The sequence below is a fragment of the Hippichthys cyanospilos genome, chromosome 11 (genome assembly GCF_059441005.1).
Source record: "Hippichthys cyanospilos isolate Australia breed blue-spotted pipefish chromosome 11, RoL_Hcya_1.0, whole genome shotgun sequence".
NCBI classification, from domain to species: Eukaryota; Metazoa; Chordata; class Actinopteri; order Syngnathiformes; family Syngnathidae; genus Hippichthys; species Hippichthys cyanospilos.
In genome coordinates, this window is record NC_142379.1 from 20918484 (window position 1) to 20937085 (window position 18602).

At 35.9% G+C, this 18602-nt stretch overlaps 1 protein-coding gene across 1 annotated transcript; it reads left to right on the forward strand.

Annotated features, from left to right (window-relative positions):
• Positions 1 to 1385: 1385 nt before the first annotated feature.
• On the forward strand, positions 1386 to 15050 carry barx2 (BARX homeobox 2). The gene is made up of 4 exons (XM_088427650.1): positions 1386 to 1729; positions 7539 to 7857; positions 12909 to 12993; positions 13830 to 15050. The coding sequence occupies exons 1-4, from the start codon at positions 1543 to 1545 to the stop codon at positions 14136 to 14138; spliced, it is 900 nt and encodes a 299-aa protein (XP_088283776.1). The 5' UTR covers positions 1386 to 1542; the 3' UTR covers positions 14139 to 15050.
• Positions 15051 to 18602: the final 3552 nt, after the last annotated feature.

Here is an 18602-nt window from a genome sequence, read left to right on the forward strand (position 1 = left end):
AACGTTTGGCAATATGGTGCTGGTATCCATTATGAAGTTACCACCAAGCCTACGTTAGGTCTGCAGTGAGCACAGCTGCTTCAGTTTTTTTTTCCTACTCTGAAGCTCAAATTTCTTGCTTTTCTCATGATAATCAACATATGAAAATAATGTATTAGCATGCATTCCTTTTACGGTTTAACTTGAATATATGAATGTACATAGCATTATTTTTTATTAGTAGGCCCATTAAGAGAAGAAAAAAAACTAAGCATCACCTGATTGAAGTCAAACACATCAAAATAAATTGACACAATCTGCTTTCCCACCGTTTGTTTGAAATGGGCTCAACCAATTTCCTTACGAATGTAGTGTGTTTTTAAATTATAGTTAAAACACAAGCAACATAATGAATCACATTTAAATCATGAGATTAAAGTATTGTTTAATGTTAAATCGTTTATTTTCATTCAATAATATAAAATAAACAATGACGAAGAAAAAAAACTGAAAACTTATTTAATAACTAGCAATACATGTGGGCTACTATATCAAAGTAATACTGTTAATATGTTGACGTTTTCACTCAAGAACATTACAGGACTGCCGTGTTAAAAATACCATCTCGGATTCCTTTGTTCGCTTGCCCCATGCTCATTGTAATTAGAAGGTATAGAGATACACTTTAGAAAACGTTTGTATGTTTTTTTGGGAGCATTTGTGTAAAACATTTGCAATTTAAGATGAAACTAATTTAGAGTATAAATAATTTATATTTATGGCATCAGCGTTAACGCAACAAAGTTGTTTGCTCCAAAACAATCAGCTGAGTAGTTTTTACTTGTATCTTTAGGTTGGGGTGCAATACAAGTCTGTCAGTTTTTTAAACTCTTATTTCCTCATCGAAAATGAAGGAAAGGCCATTTTCGCATTTGTCATCTATTGTGCTGAATTGGCCAACTTAAAGATGTATTGTTTTTTTTTTCTTTGACATTTCTTAATCTGTTTTTTTTTCCTTACAGTGAGAGAAGCACTCGTTTTTAACAGTGAATTTAGAACCGCAATCCAGAACGTAATTGTTCTATTATAATAGGAGTATCAATAAACGCTGAGCACTTTGTCACGGCAACATTATGTTTTGTTTTAATGCAGCATATTGCGCAGAGGCTACGCTTATTGTGTTCACAACATTCTTGTAAAATAACAGTATACTAAATGAATTAACTAATGAAACAATGACGCTCTACTTTTTTTGGGGGGGAAAGTAATTGCGATAGTCGTCTTTTGGTTGAAGTCGCGGCAGTCATTTGAGGAGGGCGGTAACAGATGTGGGAAGCGTGAGAGAGAGACCTCAAAAAAACAGAGAGAGAGAGTGAAAGAGCGCTGTTGGTTTATATAGAAGTGGATGCGAGTAACTGGGCTTTCAGTCAGCTCATCTCCAACGAATCAACTCAAACAGAATGAGAGTCGGAGTGGCGTTGGCGTAGCGAGGTATTCTACCCCCGCTTCAAAGTTTTGTTTTTTTTTGCACTTGTTTCGACACTTCACACCGAGGGACCCAGCATGCATTGTCAAGCCGAGGTGAGACTCTCCTCCCCCGCTCAGCTGAAGGCTGCCAGGAGACGCTACAAGACCTTTATGATCGACGAGATCCTCTCCAAGGAGGCTTGTGATTATTTTGAGAAGTTCTCCCTCTACTCTGTGTGCCCGTCGCTCATCGTCCGACCGAAGCCTCTTCACTCTTGTTCAGGTAAGACACATTCTTATACTCACCCGAATGATTCTTAGAAAACGTCCAAAGAGTTGACCGAATTGCAGGTTCACACGCGCAAATGTGGGGCGCTTGGTCACTTACGCATGCTTTTACGCACTGGTGGCTAATCTAACGTTTTTAATATCATCTAGGGGAAAAAAACCTGCAGTAGATCTATGAAAAAAATCGCGTGTTTAATACAAGAATTTGGATAAGCAGTTGCATTTGAACATCGTTAATCACTGTACTTTAGTATTACTTTTATAGACTCTCAATTCGACTCATTTATTCTATACAATTTCTTATCTCCAGTGAAACCACAACATTGGTATACAGACTGACTTGGGCAGGTTACAAATCACACCAGTTCAGTTACTGTATGTCAACGTCCCTTGTACCTTGTATATAATGGTGAATTTATGTTTTAATGCCTCTACAGCCACGCCATGATTGATATGCATACAAATTAAAAACAAATTAAATCACCCCAATTTCAGGGTAGGTAGATAGGTCAAGATATAGATAGATAGATAGATAGATAGATAGATAGATAGATAGATAGATAGATAGATAGATAGATAGATAGATAGATAGATAGATAGATAGATAGATAGATAGATAGATAGATAGATAGATAGATAGATAGATAGATAGATAGATAGATAGATAGATAGATAGATAATGTCAAAAACAACTGACGAACATGAGGTATTCTGAATAGCTTCCAAAAGCTACTGCCTGTTCCATGACCCATTAAAGATAATTGCTTTAATGTCTGCAATAATAACCAGTGCAACTTGATGATGACAGTGATGGTGGTGATGGATACTAAAATAGGAGGAGGGAGTGATCCCCTCATCCCTGTGATATGGTGTATGGGAGAGGGCATTATGGCTGGCACCACACCGCTTTGATGGATAGAGTAACCTGCTTCGGGGCCATGGAACACGTTGCCCACTTATTTGGAGCTGCGGGGGTGTGAGACACACTATATTCCCCAACATCAATTGCCTTTAGTGCTCGATATAGACCCTGTCTCGGTGATGTGGGCCGCGGCACTCAGCGTTTGCATTGAAACTGGGGACTTTACGGGTGTCATGACCATCTATCGCCAGTAGATGCCAATAAAGAACACAACTGCCAAAAGAAACCGACGGGGAGCTCTTAACCAATTGTTGCTTTTGGGTTGCTTATCTGTTCTGTTGTTAAATTCCTCCGTCCGCTTTCTTCATTTTACTAGAGATGACGTATGACTCAGGCAATGCATTAAAAGAAAAAAAAAACTCAGCTTAACGCAACATAGTGCATGATGCGATATACTGCAAGGGCTTTTTATCTGAACATCCAATCCATTTATGTCTGCTTTGGCCCTTTTTTAAATTTATACTAATTGACATCACCCCCATTTCATGGAAGAACATTTTCTGAAACCGAATAAAATAAATAAATATATTGTGAAAGTGTTAATTTCGTGGCCTTTCATAATACAATGTTAGTGACACAAATTTGGGCATTTTATAGGGCATATAGCTTCTATCGGGATAGTTTCTGTGAAATGTTTTAAAACAAACAGAAAATTGCACTGGAAAATGCCATACATTAATTTTGAGATATCCCACTTTCTAAAAGTAAACTAAGCATCAATGGTATGATACTGTGTATAGATTAAATATGAATACTATATATTAAAAACAAAACTGTTCTCGCAAGGAATTAATAGGTGCTTGTACAAAAGATTGAAAAAAGGATGCTTGCGTGACATTTATTGAAAGTGTTTACTAAAAGTTATAAAAAAATAACTCACATCAAAATGTTTTCTGGTTTCTGCATTCAAAAAGCTTTGTCGGTTGCATAGAAAAATATATATAAAAATATAAATAAATAAATAAATAAATGAATATATATATATATATATATATATATATATATATATATATATATATATATATATATATATATATATATATATATATATATATATATATATATATATATATATACATAGTTTTATTGTATACAGTACATACTGTATATTACTTTGTTTGTTGCTTCCCTAATCCAAAAAGTACTGTATAGCAATAAAAATCCCTAAAATAGCTTACTAAAAGCTCAGAAAATTTTATAGATAGGTCTACTGCTTTTACAGTGAACAACAATATTTTGGCTGGTTTGTGTGAATGACTTATGAAACTTTAAGCGTATAGGCTACATGACGTAACCTCACATGTGTAAATGCTTTTTTAGCATGCGTATGCTTGCAGTTCAAGTGCACGCCTGGGAAATAGTCAAGTTCAAATGCAACACAGACCTTTTTGTATGCTTCCTTTCTAAGTTCTTGTAAGAACAGTCAGTTAACAAGTACATACGTGTCCAATGGAGGAAATGTTGTTGATAGTATCTGTAATAAAAAGGAAATTGAACGTCTTGATCTATTCTTAGCCGTAATGGTTACCGTAAGCATTTCTTACATAGCGACCTTGATTATCAAGCGTATCCGTTGCACCAATGCTCTTTGCAGTTCCTTAAACAGTTTATTTGTAGCCTATTGACAGGACATGGCGCTTGTCAACAGCGTGTCAGATGGGAGCTCATGCTGTCAGTGGAAAGTCACCGGTGACGCTAACATTCTCCTCTTTTGCTCCTATGTGTGCCTCTTTACCGACAAGATATCTTCTCTTTGCCCAGATCCACCCAATCAAATCCCGCTTGTGCCACTCAAAACTCTCTTTTGGAGTCAGGCACCCCTTTTAGGAAAGCAAATATTCCAAGGACCCAAGTTGCAAATGTTTGCAGAAATAAAACAAAATTAAAAAAATAATGTAACTCTTTAGTGGGCACAGCGACCACATTCGGCCCATAGCCTGAACAGACAAAACGTCTGAAAGCGCCCGTAACAGCGATTGCGCAAATTCCGACATACCCCTAAATTTTTCAAAAATTCTGAAAATTCTTGTCTGTTTAGAACTTAAAAATAGAAAAAAACTGTTTTTGACTAAATAATTGTCAGCAACCTTTTTGGGGAAATTGACCCGGTGTGTTATAAGGAGGCGTGCAGTTTGACATTTTGATTTTCTAAATTTCAGTATAGCTGAACAGTAACAAATACTCTATACTTGCTGTCAAATTGAATATGTTGCTGAATAAAAACGACACGTTTGGTTTAAATGTTTTTTTTTGTTTTTTTGTTTCTGCCAACATTTGCAATGGAGGTCCTTGGAAAATGTGCTTTCGAAAAGGGGTCACTGACTTCCAAAAATCTGAGAACCCCTGGTTTAGACTATTGGCTGAAAACGGCCGCTGTGCCCAATAATGGGTTAAGCAAAACAAAAGTGGCTTTTTTATTCAGCAACAGATTCAATTTGACAACATGTGAATATTTTACTTTACAGCTCTATTAACATTTACAAGATAAAAACTGCTAACTGTACACCTCTTTATAACAAAGTGGGTCAATTTGTCCAAATCCTGGGCTAATTTGACAAATTTCCAAATTATTACAGTTTTAAAATCATATTAACACAAATACATATAAATATATAAATATATATATATATATATATATATATATATATATATATATATATATGTATATATATATATATATATATATATATATATATATATATATATCGCCAAATGATTTCACGGGTCTCCTGACATCAGGCCGCGGACACTTTGAGAACCACTGGCCTCAGCAGCAAAGAGGCTCATATGGTGATTACTTGTTATGACAAGTGCCAGCAGAGGTGATTTAGAGTGAGAAATGCCATGATAAAATGAAGTAGCTATGCACAAAAACACAAAAAAAATGTTGTCTCGGCCTGTTGTAACAGCGGTAATCATGTTGGAAGATTAGTATGACCTCAGCACCTTTACATGATGTTATTCTTAGCCGCAGGGACTGTCTATTTGGGTTTATACATGTGCATCTGTTTGGATGTGTATATAAGCAAGTTGTGCCCGAAGTGTTCTTGCTTAAATGGAGAATGAATGCTCTCCTTGACCAACTCATACTCATGACTCAGCTCATACTCACCGTTTTCTTGTCATGAACATCTGTGCAAGTTATACACCTAGTTATAGGGTTAGTTCTCTATTGTGAGGCAGATGTGTTAAGTACTATAGCACTGTGCTGCCTGTGTGTGTCCACGCTTGCGCTGAAACGAACGATTGTTCTTTGTTCCTGAGCATCTGATTCACCTCTGTTTACATGTTTTGAGCTGTCTTGTGAAGTTTATTGTCTTCATTGTAGAGTGGATTTGCTTATTTTGTTTAGTTTATTTGATGTTTTAATCGTTTTAAGCCTCAAGAAGTTTTTGTCATCCCACCTTTTCCTTTTTTCTTTTCTGGTTTCTGCATTCAATATATATATATATATATATATATATATATATATATATATATATATATATATATATATATATATATATATATATATATATATATATATATATATAGGGATGAAATACATATTGTCAGAATTTTATTTTTGCTTTCTATACAAACAACAAAGCATGTTGAATATATATATATATATATATATATATATATATATATATATATATATATATATATATATATATATATATATATATATATATATATATGTATCTAATGTATGTATGTGTGTGTCTGTGTGTGTGTGTGAGAGAGAGAGAGAGAGAGCGAGAGAGAGAGAGAATGTGTGTGTGTGACTCAAATAATCAATTTAAAAATAAAAAAAATGAATCTCTTTATTGGACATGATTTCAAATTGATTGTGCAGAAACTTCTTTTAAGCTCTATAGGCTCTACGTTGTATATTACTGTAGGCAAAAATGTTGGATCATTGTTTTGTTAAGGATAAGCACATGTTTTAGTTTGCTTCAGTACAACCATAGTTTGGTTGAAAGGTGGATGACAGAGATTGGAAAATATTTACACTTGACAAGCTGGAATTGGGAGGACTTTGACTATTTTTGATTTTAAAAAATCTATCTACACAATTGCTTGATTGTCATTACTCATTTTTGATCATTTAGACAATGATTATTTGTGTATTGTCTGTTGCTCATCTAACCCTATCCCCTCCCCTGATCTGTCAGTAGTACTGTCAACAGTCACAAAGTTTGACTTTGCTTCTACTTATATGTATTCTTTGCATAAAGCTGTTTCTGGCAAATACTGTGAGACATTGACTTTAATTTAACCGCCACATCTATTCAGCTGAATCTCTTGCATGCCCCCTCTCTTCCCTTCCCTCCCACCGCCTCCAGACAAGTGTTAGTTTTTATTGATTCTGGCGTCTCGCTGCTTTGAGTGCTCTCATACAGGGCCAGTCCGACTGTGTGCACATGCATGACTGCATGTAGCAGTGAGAGATCACAGGAGAGAGATGCTCAAATCAGATTATTTATTCAGACACTGTTTGGATTGTTTTTTGAGGTTTTCTTACAGCTGATTCAGTGCTTCTGTGTCTGTGTTTGTGTGAGTGTGCGCATGTGTGTGCACATCATCTTGTGATTTCTTTGTATTTAACATCCTCTGCAAAATAATAATTCATGTGAAGGGTCAAGGGGACTGGTGTAAAACACAAGATTGCGTCATCTGGGTCGGTAGCCTTTACAAGAAAGAGGTCAAGGGGGAAACACTTTTCATGGAAAACATTGAGCAATTAATAATTGAGCAATTAGGCACGGTCGATACCAGGATAAGAGCTTCCTTAAAACTTACAACGCTCTTATGTTTTATCTTGGATGTTTTTTTTTTTTTTTTTTTTTTTACATATATGTCATATTTGACATAGGCTGTGTGTGTTTTATCTCAGGCTCCTCTTCATTACGTGCCTACCCACTCCTCTCAGTCATCACACGGCAGCCTCCCAACCACCCAGCCCATCTCCCGCACACGCCTCCATCCCCGAGTGGAGTGCCGGCGCACCTCCCCCTGCTGTCGCCGCAGCACGGCCGAAGCTCTGAGACTTCACCTAGCCAAACGCCCCTCAGCATCAGCAGCGACTCGGAGACAGAACGTGGCACCCCCCGCCTGAAAAAGCCCCGTCGCAGCCGCACCATTTTCACAGAGTTGCAGTTGATGGGCCTAGAGAAGAAGTTCCAGAAGCAGAAGTACCTGTCCACACCTGACAGGTTAGTGTAGTTAACCCTAAAAAAAAAAGCATGTTCTTACTCTCACGTGTACAGCTACCCAAGCAAAAGGTGAAGTGTGCATACTTGGAGCCGTTGTTGTTGCTGCTGTTTGTCCGCTCCTTGAAGAAGTTTAAGTTAAAACAAAACAAATGTGAATTCAATATTTTATATTTAAACACCATCATGTTGACCAAGCATTATATCATCTAATTTAATCTTTCACTCCAGATTTTTTTTGAAAAAAAAAAATACAACTCATGGCATATATTACTTGTTTATAAATCTAGGAAACTTGGAAAATTTGTTAAAAAGAAAAAATCCTATTTCCATTTCCATCAGGCAATACCTGTATATCCCAAACACCAGTGCGTCTAAAAATGGTCCATGAATTGACCGCAGGGGGTCCGTGAAATAATTTGGGTTATTAATAATAAATACAGTATTTGTATTTGTTTTGTGTTATGTTATATTAGATTGTGAAAGAATTCATGACTCTTCAACAAAGTAATCAATTCAACCAGTTAAACTCATTCAATGCCAGCGATGTATTTTCACATTTTTCCACAAGTCCACATGTTCAATCCCAAATACTTAAGTATTGATTTAATACCCAAGTATCTGTAAAATATTGTCCTGAGTGTACTTAAGTGTCGATTGTCCGGACTCTTAAAAAACACGAAAATACAACCGTGAAGCATTGAATGAGTTAATATATTTATAAATGTAATAATTTTGAAATTTGTCAAAATTTTTTGAGTCTATAATTGCTTGCAGTTGAAGCCAGCAAAGCTATAGTGTTTTTTTTTTTTGTAATGCTGGTACTGTAATGCTGACTAAATAATTGGCAGCAACCTGTTTGGGGCAAATTAAAATCTGCCATTTTTATTTTATAAACCAGTAGAGCTGAAAAGTAACAAATACATATACTTGTTAGAAAATTCAATCTGAAAAAAGGTACTTATTACATTTTTAAATTGACATAATGTCCATCCTTACGATTACAATGACATTTTTAATTCGCCATGTTTTTTTAGCATTCCCGTCATTCATTGGGCGTCCATCGGTGACGGACTGACGGACAGTCTGTCAGTGCTGACGAAGTGGCCACCTCTGTTAAAAACACATTTCTCCACATGCTGTCAACTGAAAACGAAATAATATTTTGTCAGGCCTAAGGTAACACCAAATCACAGCTTATCTTGTGAATGCCACAGGAGCAAACTCAGAGCACAGATAATCGGTCATTATCTGAGCTTTGAGCAGTGAAGTCATTTTCAGTTGACAAAAATTGGCAAAATGTGTTTTTAAAGTATTAATTGTACATGACAAATAATGTAAAATTCATTTCAATCACAAGTTCCTCTTTTACTGCTGAAATTGTCTAAATGAGTAAAGATGCCCTTTAAGTGTATTATTTCTGTAAAACATGCAACTATTACAATATCTGCTATGCCACCGATTTGCCCAACATGGCTCGGAACAAATCTAGTCCTGTGATCAAAATGGTTGCAATCACCACCTGGTTTGTTCCCAATATTGTAAATAAAACCATGCACGTGAAGCCACTGTGGCCACAAAGGCTATCTTGGAAAAATTTGTCAACATAATTTTTACTATATGTATAGCTACTTGAAATCTGTTTTTTTTTCTTTCTTTCTTTTTCTGTAACTACAGTTACTCCATACCACTGTAATTGTATTCCATTACTGCCCGAGCGTGACTGTTGGCATAGAGAGAAGTCCTAAAATATATTTTTAATTAATGTGCCCCTACACCTTTTGGCAAGTGGTTTTCGCCTGGAAACTCTCCCATGGATGTAAATTTTTCCCTTTTTTTTATATAGTTTGGTTGCCTCAGGGTGATATTATTATTGGTTTGACAAAAATAAATCTGTGCTAGTAGTAAATAGGGCGGCTCATTGTCACAGTGGTTATCACGTCTGCTTCACCGTTCAGAGACTTGATTACAAATGCACCTCGCTTCGGCCTTCCTGTATGGAGTTTGCATGTTCTCCCGAGGGCGTGTGGGTTCTCTCCGGGCACTCTGGCTTCCTCCCACACTCCAAAACCATGCATGGCAGGTGAATTGGATCCTCAGATTGGATGTGTGAATGGTTGTTCATCTTTTTGTGCCCTGCAATTAGCTGGCAACCAGTTCCAGAGTGTCCCCCATCTTCTCCTAGTTAACTGGGATAGGCACCAGCAAGCCGCGTGACCCTAGTAAGGATAAGCGGCTCTAGAGAAGGGATGGAAATGGAAAAAAATAAATCAAGAAGGCGGCAAGTGTTTGTTTCACCTTGCTGTACCTTGTGCATACAAGCCTCATATACAGATTGAATTTGAATTGAATTTGCTTTTCAACTTGATGCAAGAGTATTTCCACTGTTGAGCATCACTCAAGTGTGGCATTTTGATAACCTGCATTCCTGGCATAGAGTACATTTCCAAAGTACAACACATGCACATACACACGACTTCACAATCCCACAAACGCAATTATTAAGCAGTGGTTAAGCTAACGTCGTGAATTTTTTATTTGTCCCGTAGGGAATGTCTCATGTAATGTGAATTTTGGCCAAGCCAGAGTATTACCTCATCGTTCTAGTTCAGACAAGAGTAATATTTTCACCCCCGAGCTCTTTAGTGCAAAATAAGGACGAAGAAGAAGAAGGGGGGAACACAGCCACATTCATGAAAAAAGGGGCTGACTGCCAATGCAAGCAGATGTATGAAAGTGTATTACGACAAAGCTTTCAAACATGTGCAGGTGTATGTAATAGGCACTTAGTTCATAAAATAAAATTATGTAAACTATGACCCCTTTTTTTCATCTTCAACACGTGTTTGGGCTTTGTTGGACAATATTTGAACATTAGATTATTGGATGGATAGATATGACATCAAAAACAACTCAAGCATTCCTGTGTGCATGCATGCTTGAACATTGATTTTGACGTGTGATTCTATTAAGGTGCATGTAATCTAACATGGGGGAAAATCCCATAATGTATTATTAAATATCTCAGTTTAACTTGGCCGGGGTGTTGGAATAGTCACACCATCACCACTTAAATCACGTCGCCAACGGCAAAACAGCTCAGTGAGTAAAATCCCATTTTGTGTACGCATCAATGGACTACAATTTGGTCCTGACAATAATATTGAATTCCAGCAAAGATATGAAGATTAAATAAGAACATAATCCCACATGAGATATGTGCTCCTACATTAACACAAACACTAAATTGTATATCTTAATTCATCTTTCTTGTCGTAATCAAACAAACAGACTCATCCATATTTGACTGATCAGCCAGGACTAAGATGCAATGTTGCAATATATTTCACTGCCTTCTAATTGGTCTTGGTAAGTGATCTTTCATTGATATTGCATTTTATTTTATTTTTTTTACCTTAGGTACTTAACTCAGTGCCAAGCATTGTTTGAAAAGGCAACCTCTAGAGTGCCAGACGATTTTGTGCATCTTTCAAGGCAGAGAGAATATTTTATTTTATGACTATGTAGAAATTGGTGGTACCATATGATCACTTTTTCACCATTTCACACAGTACAGCACAACATCACTGTTTGAAAATAGGTCATTTAAGCGACACCAAGCTATCCTCACACATATACACTTTGACACAAATATTTTTTCAGTAGCATCTGAAACATATAAACAGTCCCTCCCTTCGATAAAAAATGAACAAAAACAGTGAAAAGGTGTTTTTGATGGTACCATAACAGTTTGCTTATGTATATACCTTCATTACAACAGTGCTCGATTGGCATATAATTGTCCAGCGTCATCTGTCCAGTCATTAAAAATAAAACTATTTTACATGAGGAACATGCTCATCTATGGCACTGAAAGAGTTAAACTGTTTTACAAAGATTTCTACCTACCGATAAAATAGCATCAGGAGAGAATATGGTTTCAGTATCTCTTTCAAGATTTGGGAGTCAACCACTCTACCACTGAGCTCTGCCGTTCAATTTGGTCACTATTTATTTCCTCTTCGACAAACCTGTGAAAAGGCCAAAGAAAAAGCAAAAGCTGCTTATGAAGTGGATTTTTTTATTTTTTTTTTACAAGGTCATAGTACTCCACATGGTCTGAGCTATGGTGATTAAAGGTCACCCATATGTGTTATATGGTCATTGTGTGGCTCTGTTCTGCATCATAAGAATAGCCAAAAAAAGACCAAAATACCACACAAGGCTTCAAATGCAAATGTCAATATTACAATCAATCAATCATTCTGTTTTACTAAGTGTTTGCCGGTGTCACTTTAATCTGAACAATTACAATATTTTTAAATGAGATATACTGTACTTTTGTGTTTGACCAATAATGATTTTATGCAATCTCTTTACTGTCATCATCATTACCATCATGGCAACAGCAAAAATTATATTCGGTTACACCCATGACTAAACAGATAGTCACAGCTCTGGAGGAAGTAGTTAGTAAATAATCATATTCAAATTGTTTCCACAAAACAAAGAGCTTTTAGTCTTATTAACTCTCTTAACTAGCGTATACTTTTTTATGTCTTAGCTTAGACACAGTGTAATAGTACACTCCCTCCATACACACACAGACACACCTACACACACACGTACGCACACAACGCACACGTTTGAATTTTCTTCTTTCAGAAGAATCAAATTTTCTGATAAGCATTTCTCTTCTTCTTAGATGACATGACAACCAGGAGTCTTGTTGGTCACGGACTGGGAACATATGGTGGTTGCATTCACAATTTCTCTAAAGAGCCACTTATTGCATTACTCATATTGGTGCAGATATCTGAAACACTGACGATGTGAGAAGTGCCTAACTTGCCAACTTGGGTGCAAGCTTCAAAGGCAGCATGTTTGAAAGGAGTTACACAATCAGTTAGCAAAACACTGCATTCATTTAATGAAGTACTCTTAATGATTTGCAAAACAAAGCGACAGCGGGACTCTTATGAAATGAATACTAGTATTGTCATTGAAAATGTAGCATTACTGTATTTTGTTGTGATCATTCGATTTTCTTTCAGGTTAGACTTGGCACAGTCCCTTGGCCTCACACAGCTTCAGGTGAAGACATGGTACCAAAATAGGCGCATGAAGTGGAAGAAGATGGTAAGCAATACAATATTATACAGTACATGCAACTACTGTAGGATGCTGGTGCAAATAGAGTTTCTGTATCATTTTTCCATTGGAATTAATGTAAATAAAAGTGATCATTCGTATTTTCACTGGTACTGTTTTTTTCAGACAGTATAAGCCTCACTCACAATGCTTTAATTTTCCCTTAAATCGACAGTGCACCAAATAATCAGCAGCTTACGGATGTATGTGAAATTGAACTTAAAAAAAAGTTTAGTAGTATAATTTGCTGTACTGGTTTTTTTTTTTTTTTTTTTCATGTGCAGTATGGTGCCATATAAGAGGGGGTCTTAAACCTTTGGGAGTCAGGAAATGGACTCCCATTGCAAATGTTTAAGGAAACAAAACACAACAAAAAACATTTTGGCTTAAATGGTATAAGTGCCCTTTTTATTCGGCAGCATATTCAATTTGACAACGAGAATATTTGTTACTTTTCAGCTATATAACCCTTGATCAATTTCCAAATAGAACACGCTTTTTGGCATTTGTGTTTTGAGGTTCCTCTACATTTTCCATATATTTCATGGTTTAAGCAGTCAGCTTGAAGAAATTAAGGCGTACCTGTGGGGGCAGGGTCGAACAAGTATATGATGTGTGAATGACGGTAATGGCAAAAGTGAGCAAACACTTTGTCAAAGAGGGTCAGGTCAGCAGGCGAGATTGTTGTCTTTAAAGATGAATGCGTACAAACGGCGAGTCCAGCACTCTATCTTCTCTTAATGACTATACAGCAATCACTGTCTTCCACGACTGAGGCCATTCTTTTCAAAAACAGTCCATGGAAATCATGTGTGTATTTGTAGGTGCTCAAAGGAGGTCAGGAGGCACCAACCAAGCCTAAGGGCAGACCCAAGAAGAACTCGATTCCCACCACTGAGGAAATAGAAGCTGAAGAGCGACGGCTAAAGCAGGAGGAAGAGGAACAGCTTCGAAAAACGGACGGAAATGGCAGGCCAGCTCAAGGGGAAGAATCAGCAGCTCAGACGGATCCTCAAGTTCTAAGCCCTGTGCTGAGCGCCACCCCACAATGTCCGAATGCAGCGAGGCCGACGGAGCGCAATGAGAAGGCCATGCCTCTCCTAATAACCCCAGAGACTCATGCAGAGAGCTAAGTTATAAGAACACAACCAAACAGTGATCCCCAGCCCCAAAAGCTGCATATAAATATTGCCTCAGGATCACTCATCAGAAGGTTTTGTGCTATCTGAGGAGCTACACAAATTTTCGGGGGTGAAAATACATTTGATAAACACAACAATTTTGCTTTCTCTCCCATAAAGATGTCAAAGGTATCTGATCTGATGTCTCAGAAGAAATATCTTAATTTTTTTTTTTTTTTAATCCAATCTCTTTGAGTCATTAACGAACAGGCACACTGTGTTTTTATTCAATTCATGCAATGTTAGCCTAAAACCAAAAGAGACATACTGTATTATTGCTGAGTGCAAATACCTACTTGCTGTTCATATACTTTTTGAGAATTAAATTCTGCAGAGGGCTGACCAGATTAAAAAAGTAACCCCAAACGTGGTAACTGCAACACAAACGGAAGGTTATGCATTTGTCTTATCAATCGTGCTCAGTCAAAATTGGCATCTGGGTCGAGCACAGAACATACTGTACATCACAAGCAAAAATGATGTAAAAGTACACCAATTTGTTTGCCCACAATTGTAGGTCATGCTAAGAAAACCTTTGTTACAAATGCAGTGTGTTCCTCTCAAGTAGGCCTTAAATAGTTACATCAGTGATATTTATAACAGAATGAAAGGATTTATTTCACTGATACGTCTATGCCAAGCTGCCTCCCATGATACATGTGCCATAATGTCAGGATTTGCCTTACAGTGCTGTAACCACAGTATGAAGCATTATTTTACTGCCAAAATGCACCAGTGCCTTGTCCGTGATAGAGGGAAACAAATATATTTTAAAGTTACTTTCCAACTTGTGATTGGAGTTCTTTTTAGAACACTTCATATATGTGACACATTATACTTGCAAATACTGTAGAAATGTATAAATTATAAGATATATGGTTCTCATATATATATATATATATATATATATATATATATATATATATATATATATATATATATATATATATATATATATATATATATATATATGTGTGTGTGTGTGTGTGTGTGTGCGTGCGTGCGTGGGTGTGTGTGTGTGTGTGTGTGTGTGTGTGTAAAACAGTATTTTAACTGCGGTTTGAAAGTGGAATTATTAAAATAGTTTGTATGTCTAATGTTGCAGCCATCCAGGAACCTTTGCTTGCTTACGGTGTCAGGACGGCTCCTCTTTCTGCCTCAAAAGCCATTAGGAACTTTTAAGCTGTCAGAGATTCCCCAAAGAAATAAATCACAGCCTCTTTGCCAAAGATTCACAGCAAGATTTGAAGTGTCAGACATTTTTTGCCTGCAGGCTTTTGCTGTTTTTAACTGCCTGTGACTGACTTTACTTCAAAACCTTTTCCTTCCACCCTCACCTTGCAAGCGTTTTTTTTGCAGCTTGCACCTGAATACAACGCATTTATTTGCAATTATTTCATGTCAATGGCCAAAAAAAAGCTCCTACGTGCAAGCACATATGTACTTTGAGAGGCAAAAATATGTAGCGTTTTTAACAGTTTTTACTGAATATAGGAATGGTACGATATGCTTGGACATCTTGAACAATAGCCACACAATAATGAAATTCAAACATTTGTTTAGTTTCCTGGGAATTTTTTTTTCTTCCAAGTAGGAGGTTTCGTATTGTGGCCATTGATTGATGAAAAACGCAGTGTTTTTCTGATGTAAATAACGCTTGTTTGCTGAGCTAACTCCTTTCTTCAAGTTTGTGTGTTTTTATATTTAAATGTACGTATACCAATTGAAACTCCCATGGTATTATTGCAGCTGCTTTGTGTTTTCACAGATTGAATTCTGTTTTTACATTCAAACCTCATATATCCTATTAAAGGAACACAAAATAAAAATTGTTTGTTTGTTTGTTTTTTGTTCTGAATTCTCTTATGTTTGATGGTACCCTTCTATATCTTATTCAGATTACGGCTGAACTTGAGTCTCTCACAGTTGACATTGCACAAATGTTGAGGGGACCCAGAAATGGTTGTCATCTAATCGCAACCCCCTACTGTTGTAAAGTATATATTACATGAAGTCATAAATAACAGTTGTCAAAGACCGACATGTCAGCTATGACATAAATATTGCTTAAATATGTCTCACCATTTCAAATGGTTCAACAACTCTAAGAAGACTGCTCAAGCCTTGAAATTTTGAACAAAAAGCATAACTGCTCAGAACAACTCTTTAGTAACCTTCAATGAACCCTGTATGACTATTCAAATAAATAGGTTGTACAGTATGTACGGAGCGCACCAATTCATGCCACTAACATTTTGAAGGTGTGTTGTCCTTACCATATCTTCAAGAGGATAAAGCATTTAAGCACTTAATGTTTTGACATTTATCAACAAGACAGCATGGCCTGTTGTGCTTTTAGTGCGAAACACCGGACACGGATGGTTTCGAAAGCAAACAATGAGTTAAGCACCGACTGATGTGGGCAGAGCTTTAACACCTTGTGTAAACATGCTGTGCATTTCAATGCCACACTAAAATGAAATATCGCAATTCGGAAATAACATTGTGCATTCAAGGAGAACTTGGTGAAATCACACATTTGTATAGTATGCATGCTATATACTGAATGAGGGATTCTCAAACTTTTTGGAATCAGGGACCCCTTTTAGCAAGGGTTTTCCAATGACATCTTCATTGCAGAGATTTGCTGAAACAAAGAAAAAAAACATTTAAGCCAAACATAAGTTCCCTTTTTTATTCAGCAACATATTTAAATTGACAAGTATATTTATTACTTTTCAGTTATATTGAAGTTTAAAAAAAAATGGCAAATTGCACACCTTCTTATAAAAAAAAAAACGGTCAATTTCCCCCCAAAAGGTTGCTGCCGATTGATCTAATAAAAAACAGCTTTACAAAATAAAAAGCCACCTTAGCTTTGCTGATTTCAAGTAATTGTAGACACAAAACACATTGACAAATTTCCAAATTATAACACTTTAAAAAATATTTTAAACTGGTTGAATTGATTGCTTTATTAAATAGTCATTAATTTTTCCACAATATCAGATGAAATAACATAAATAACCACACACACACACGTATATGTATATATATATATATATATATATATATGAAATATACAGATAAAATTTCTTAGTGTCATACTTGATTCAAAATTATGCTGTAAGGCGCATATAGAGAATGTTAAAAGTAATATTTCTAAAACTATAGGCATCCTCTTTAAAACCATAGAACTTTTAAACTTAAAGTCATTATATACGTTATATTGGTCACTTATATTGCACTATGTGACTTATTGCGTGGAACGATGAGAAAATACATATAAAACAAACACTCAGTCCGTCTTTAAACTCCAGAAAAAAAGCAATATGAATCATCACCCAGTCGAAACACACAGAACCTACCAAAAAATTGTTTTTCAAATTACCCTATTTTCCGGATTATAAGCTGCAGCAGCAAATATTGTGCAAAAACAAAAACATCTTTTGCCACGGATGAGCCGCAGGTCATAACATCAGATATTTATGCAAAACGGTGGTATATGAAAGTTTTATTTTATTTTAATATATTTTTTTAGTTGTCTACCGGCTGCAACATACTCTCTTTTACAGACTGAACATGCCTGTATGTTTTGTCCCAACATTATATTTATAGAAACTCAATCGATAATACCTACATATCACCAACAGAATACTGCAGTTAAATGATAGTTCAAACTTTAAGTCAACACTTTTATAGCATTGTGTCTCCCATTGTTAAATTGATAGATTAATTTAGTGAACATTGCACACACAGCACATAAATAATATATACAATCATATTATAAATACAATCATATATACAGTATACCATACATCAAATTTACACATCACACACTTTTATACAAGATATTGTTCAATTTAGATGTTTTTTTTTTTTTTTAATTTTTAATAGTATATTTTTAAACTTTTTTGAGCACAGCCATTGATTCACATCTTTTGAGTTCTATTTCCTAGTTGTTTCATAAATTGACTCCTTGAACCGATACACACATTTGCTTGACCGGTGGAAAAAAAACTGTAAATAAACTGCACTGGACTATAAGCCGCAGGGCTCAAATCATGAGGAAAAAGTCGCGGTTTATAGTCTGAAAATCACGGTAAATACTCTCAAATTTTATGATACAGTTGATGCTGAAACAGTCCAACTAATGCATAAAGCATTCAATAACCAACTTTGCAAATGTATCCAGAAGCTGTTTGAAATTAGGAAAGGGTGTGCTTATGGAGGGCTACCAGTGATTAAAAAAAAAAAAGGAAAATAAGAACAAATACAAAGCAAATATGTGTATCTGTTAAAGGTGTCAATTTATGGAATGGCTATGAAAGAGAACTCAACATAAAATCAAACAAACAAAAATCAAACAAAAAATCAATCAAACAAACAATCAATCAATTTATTGTGAATAATGTG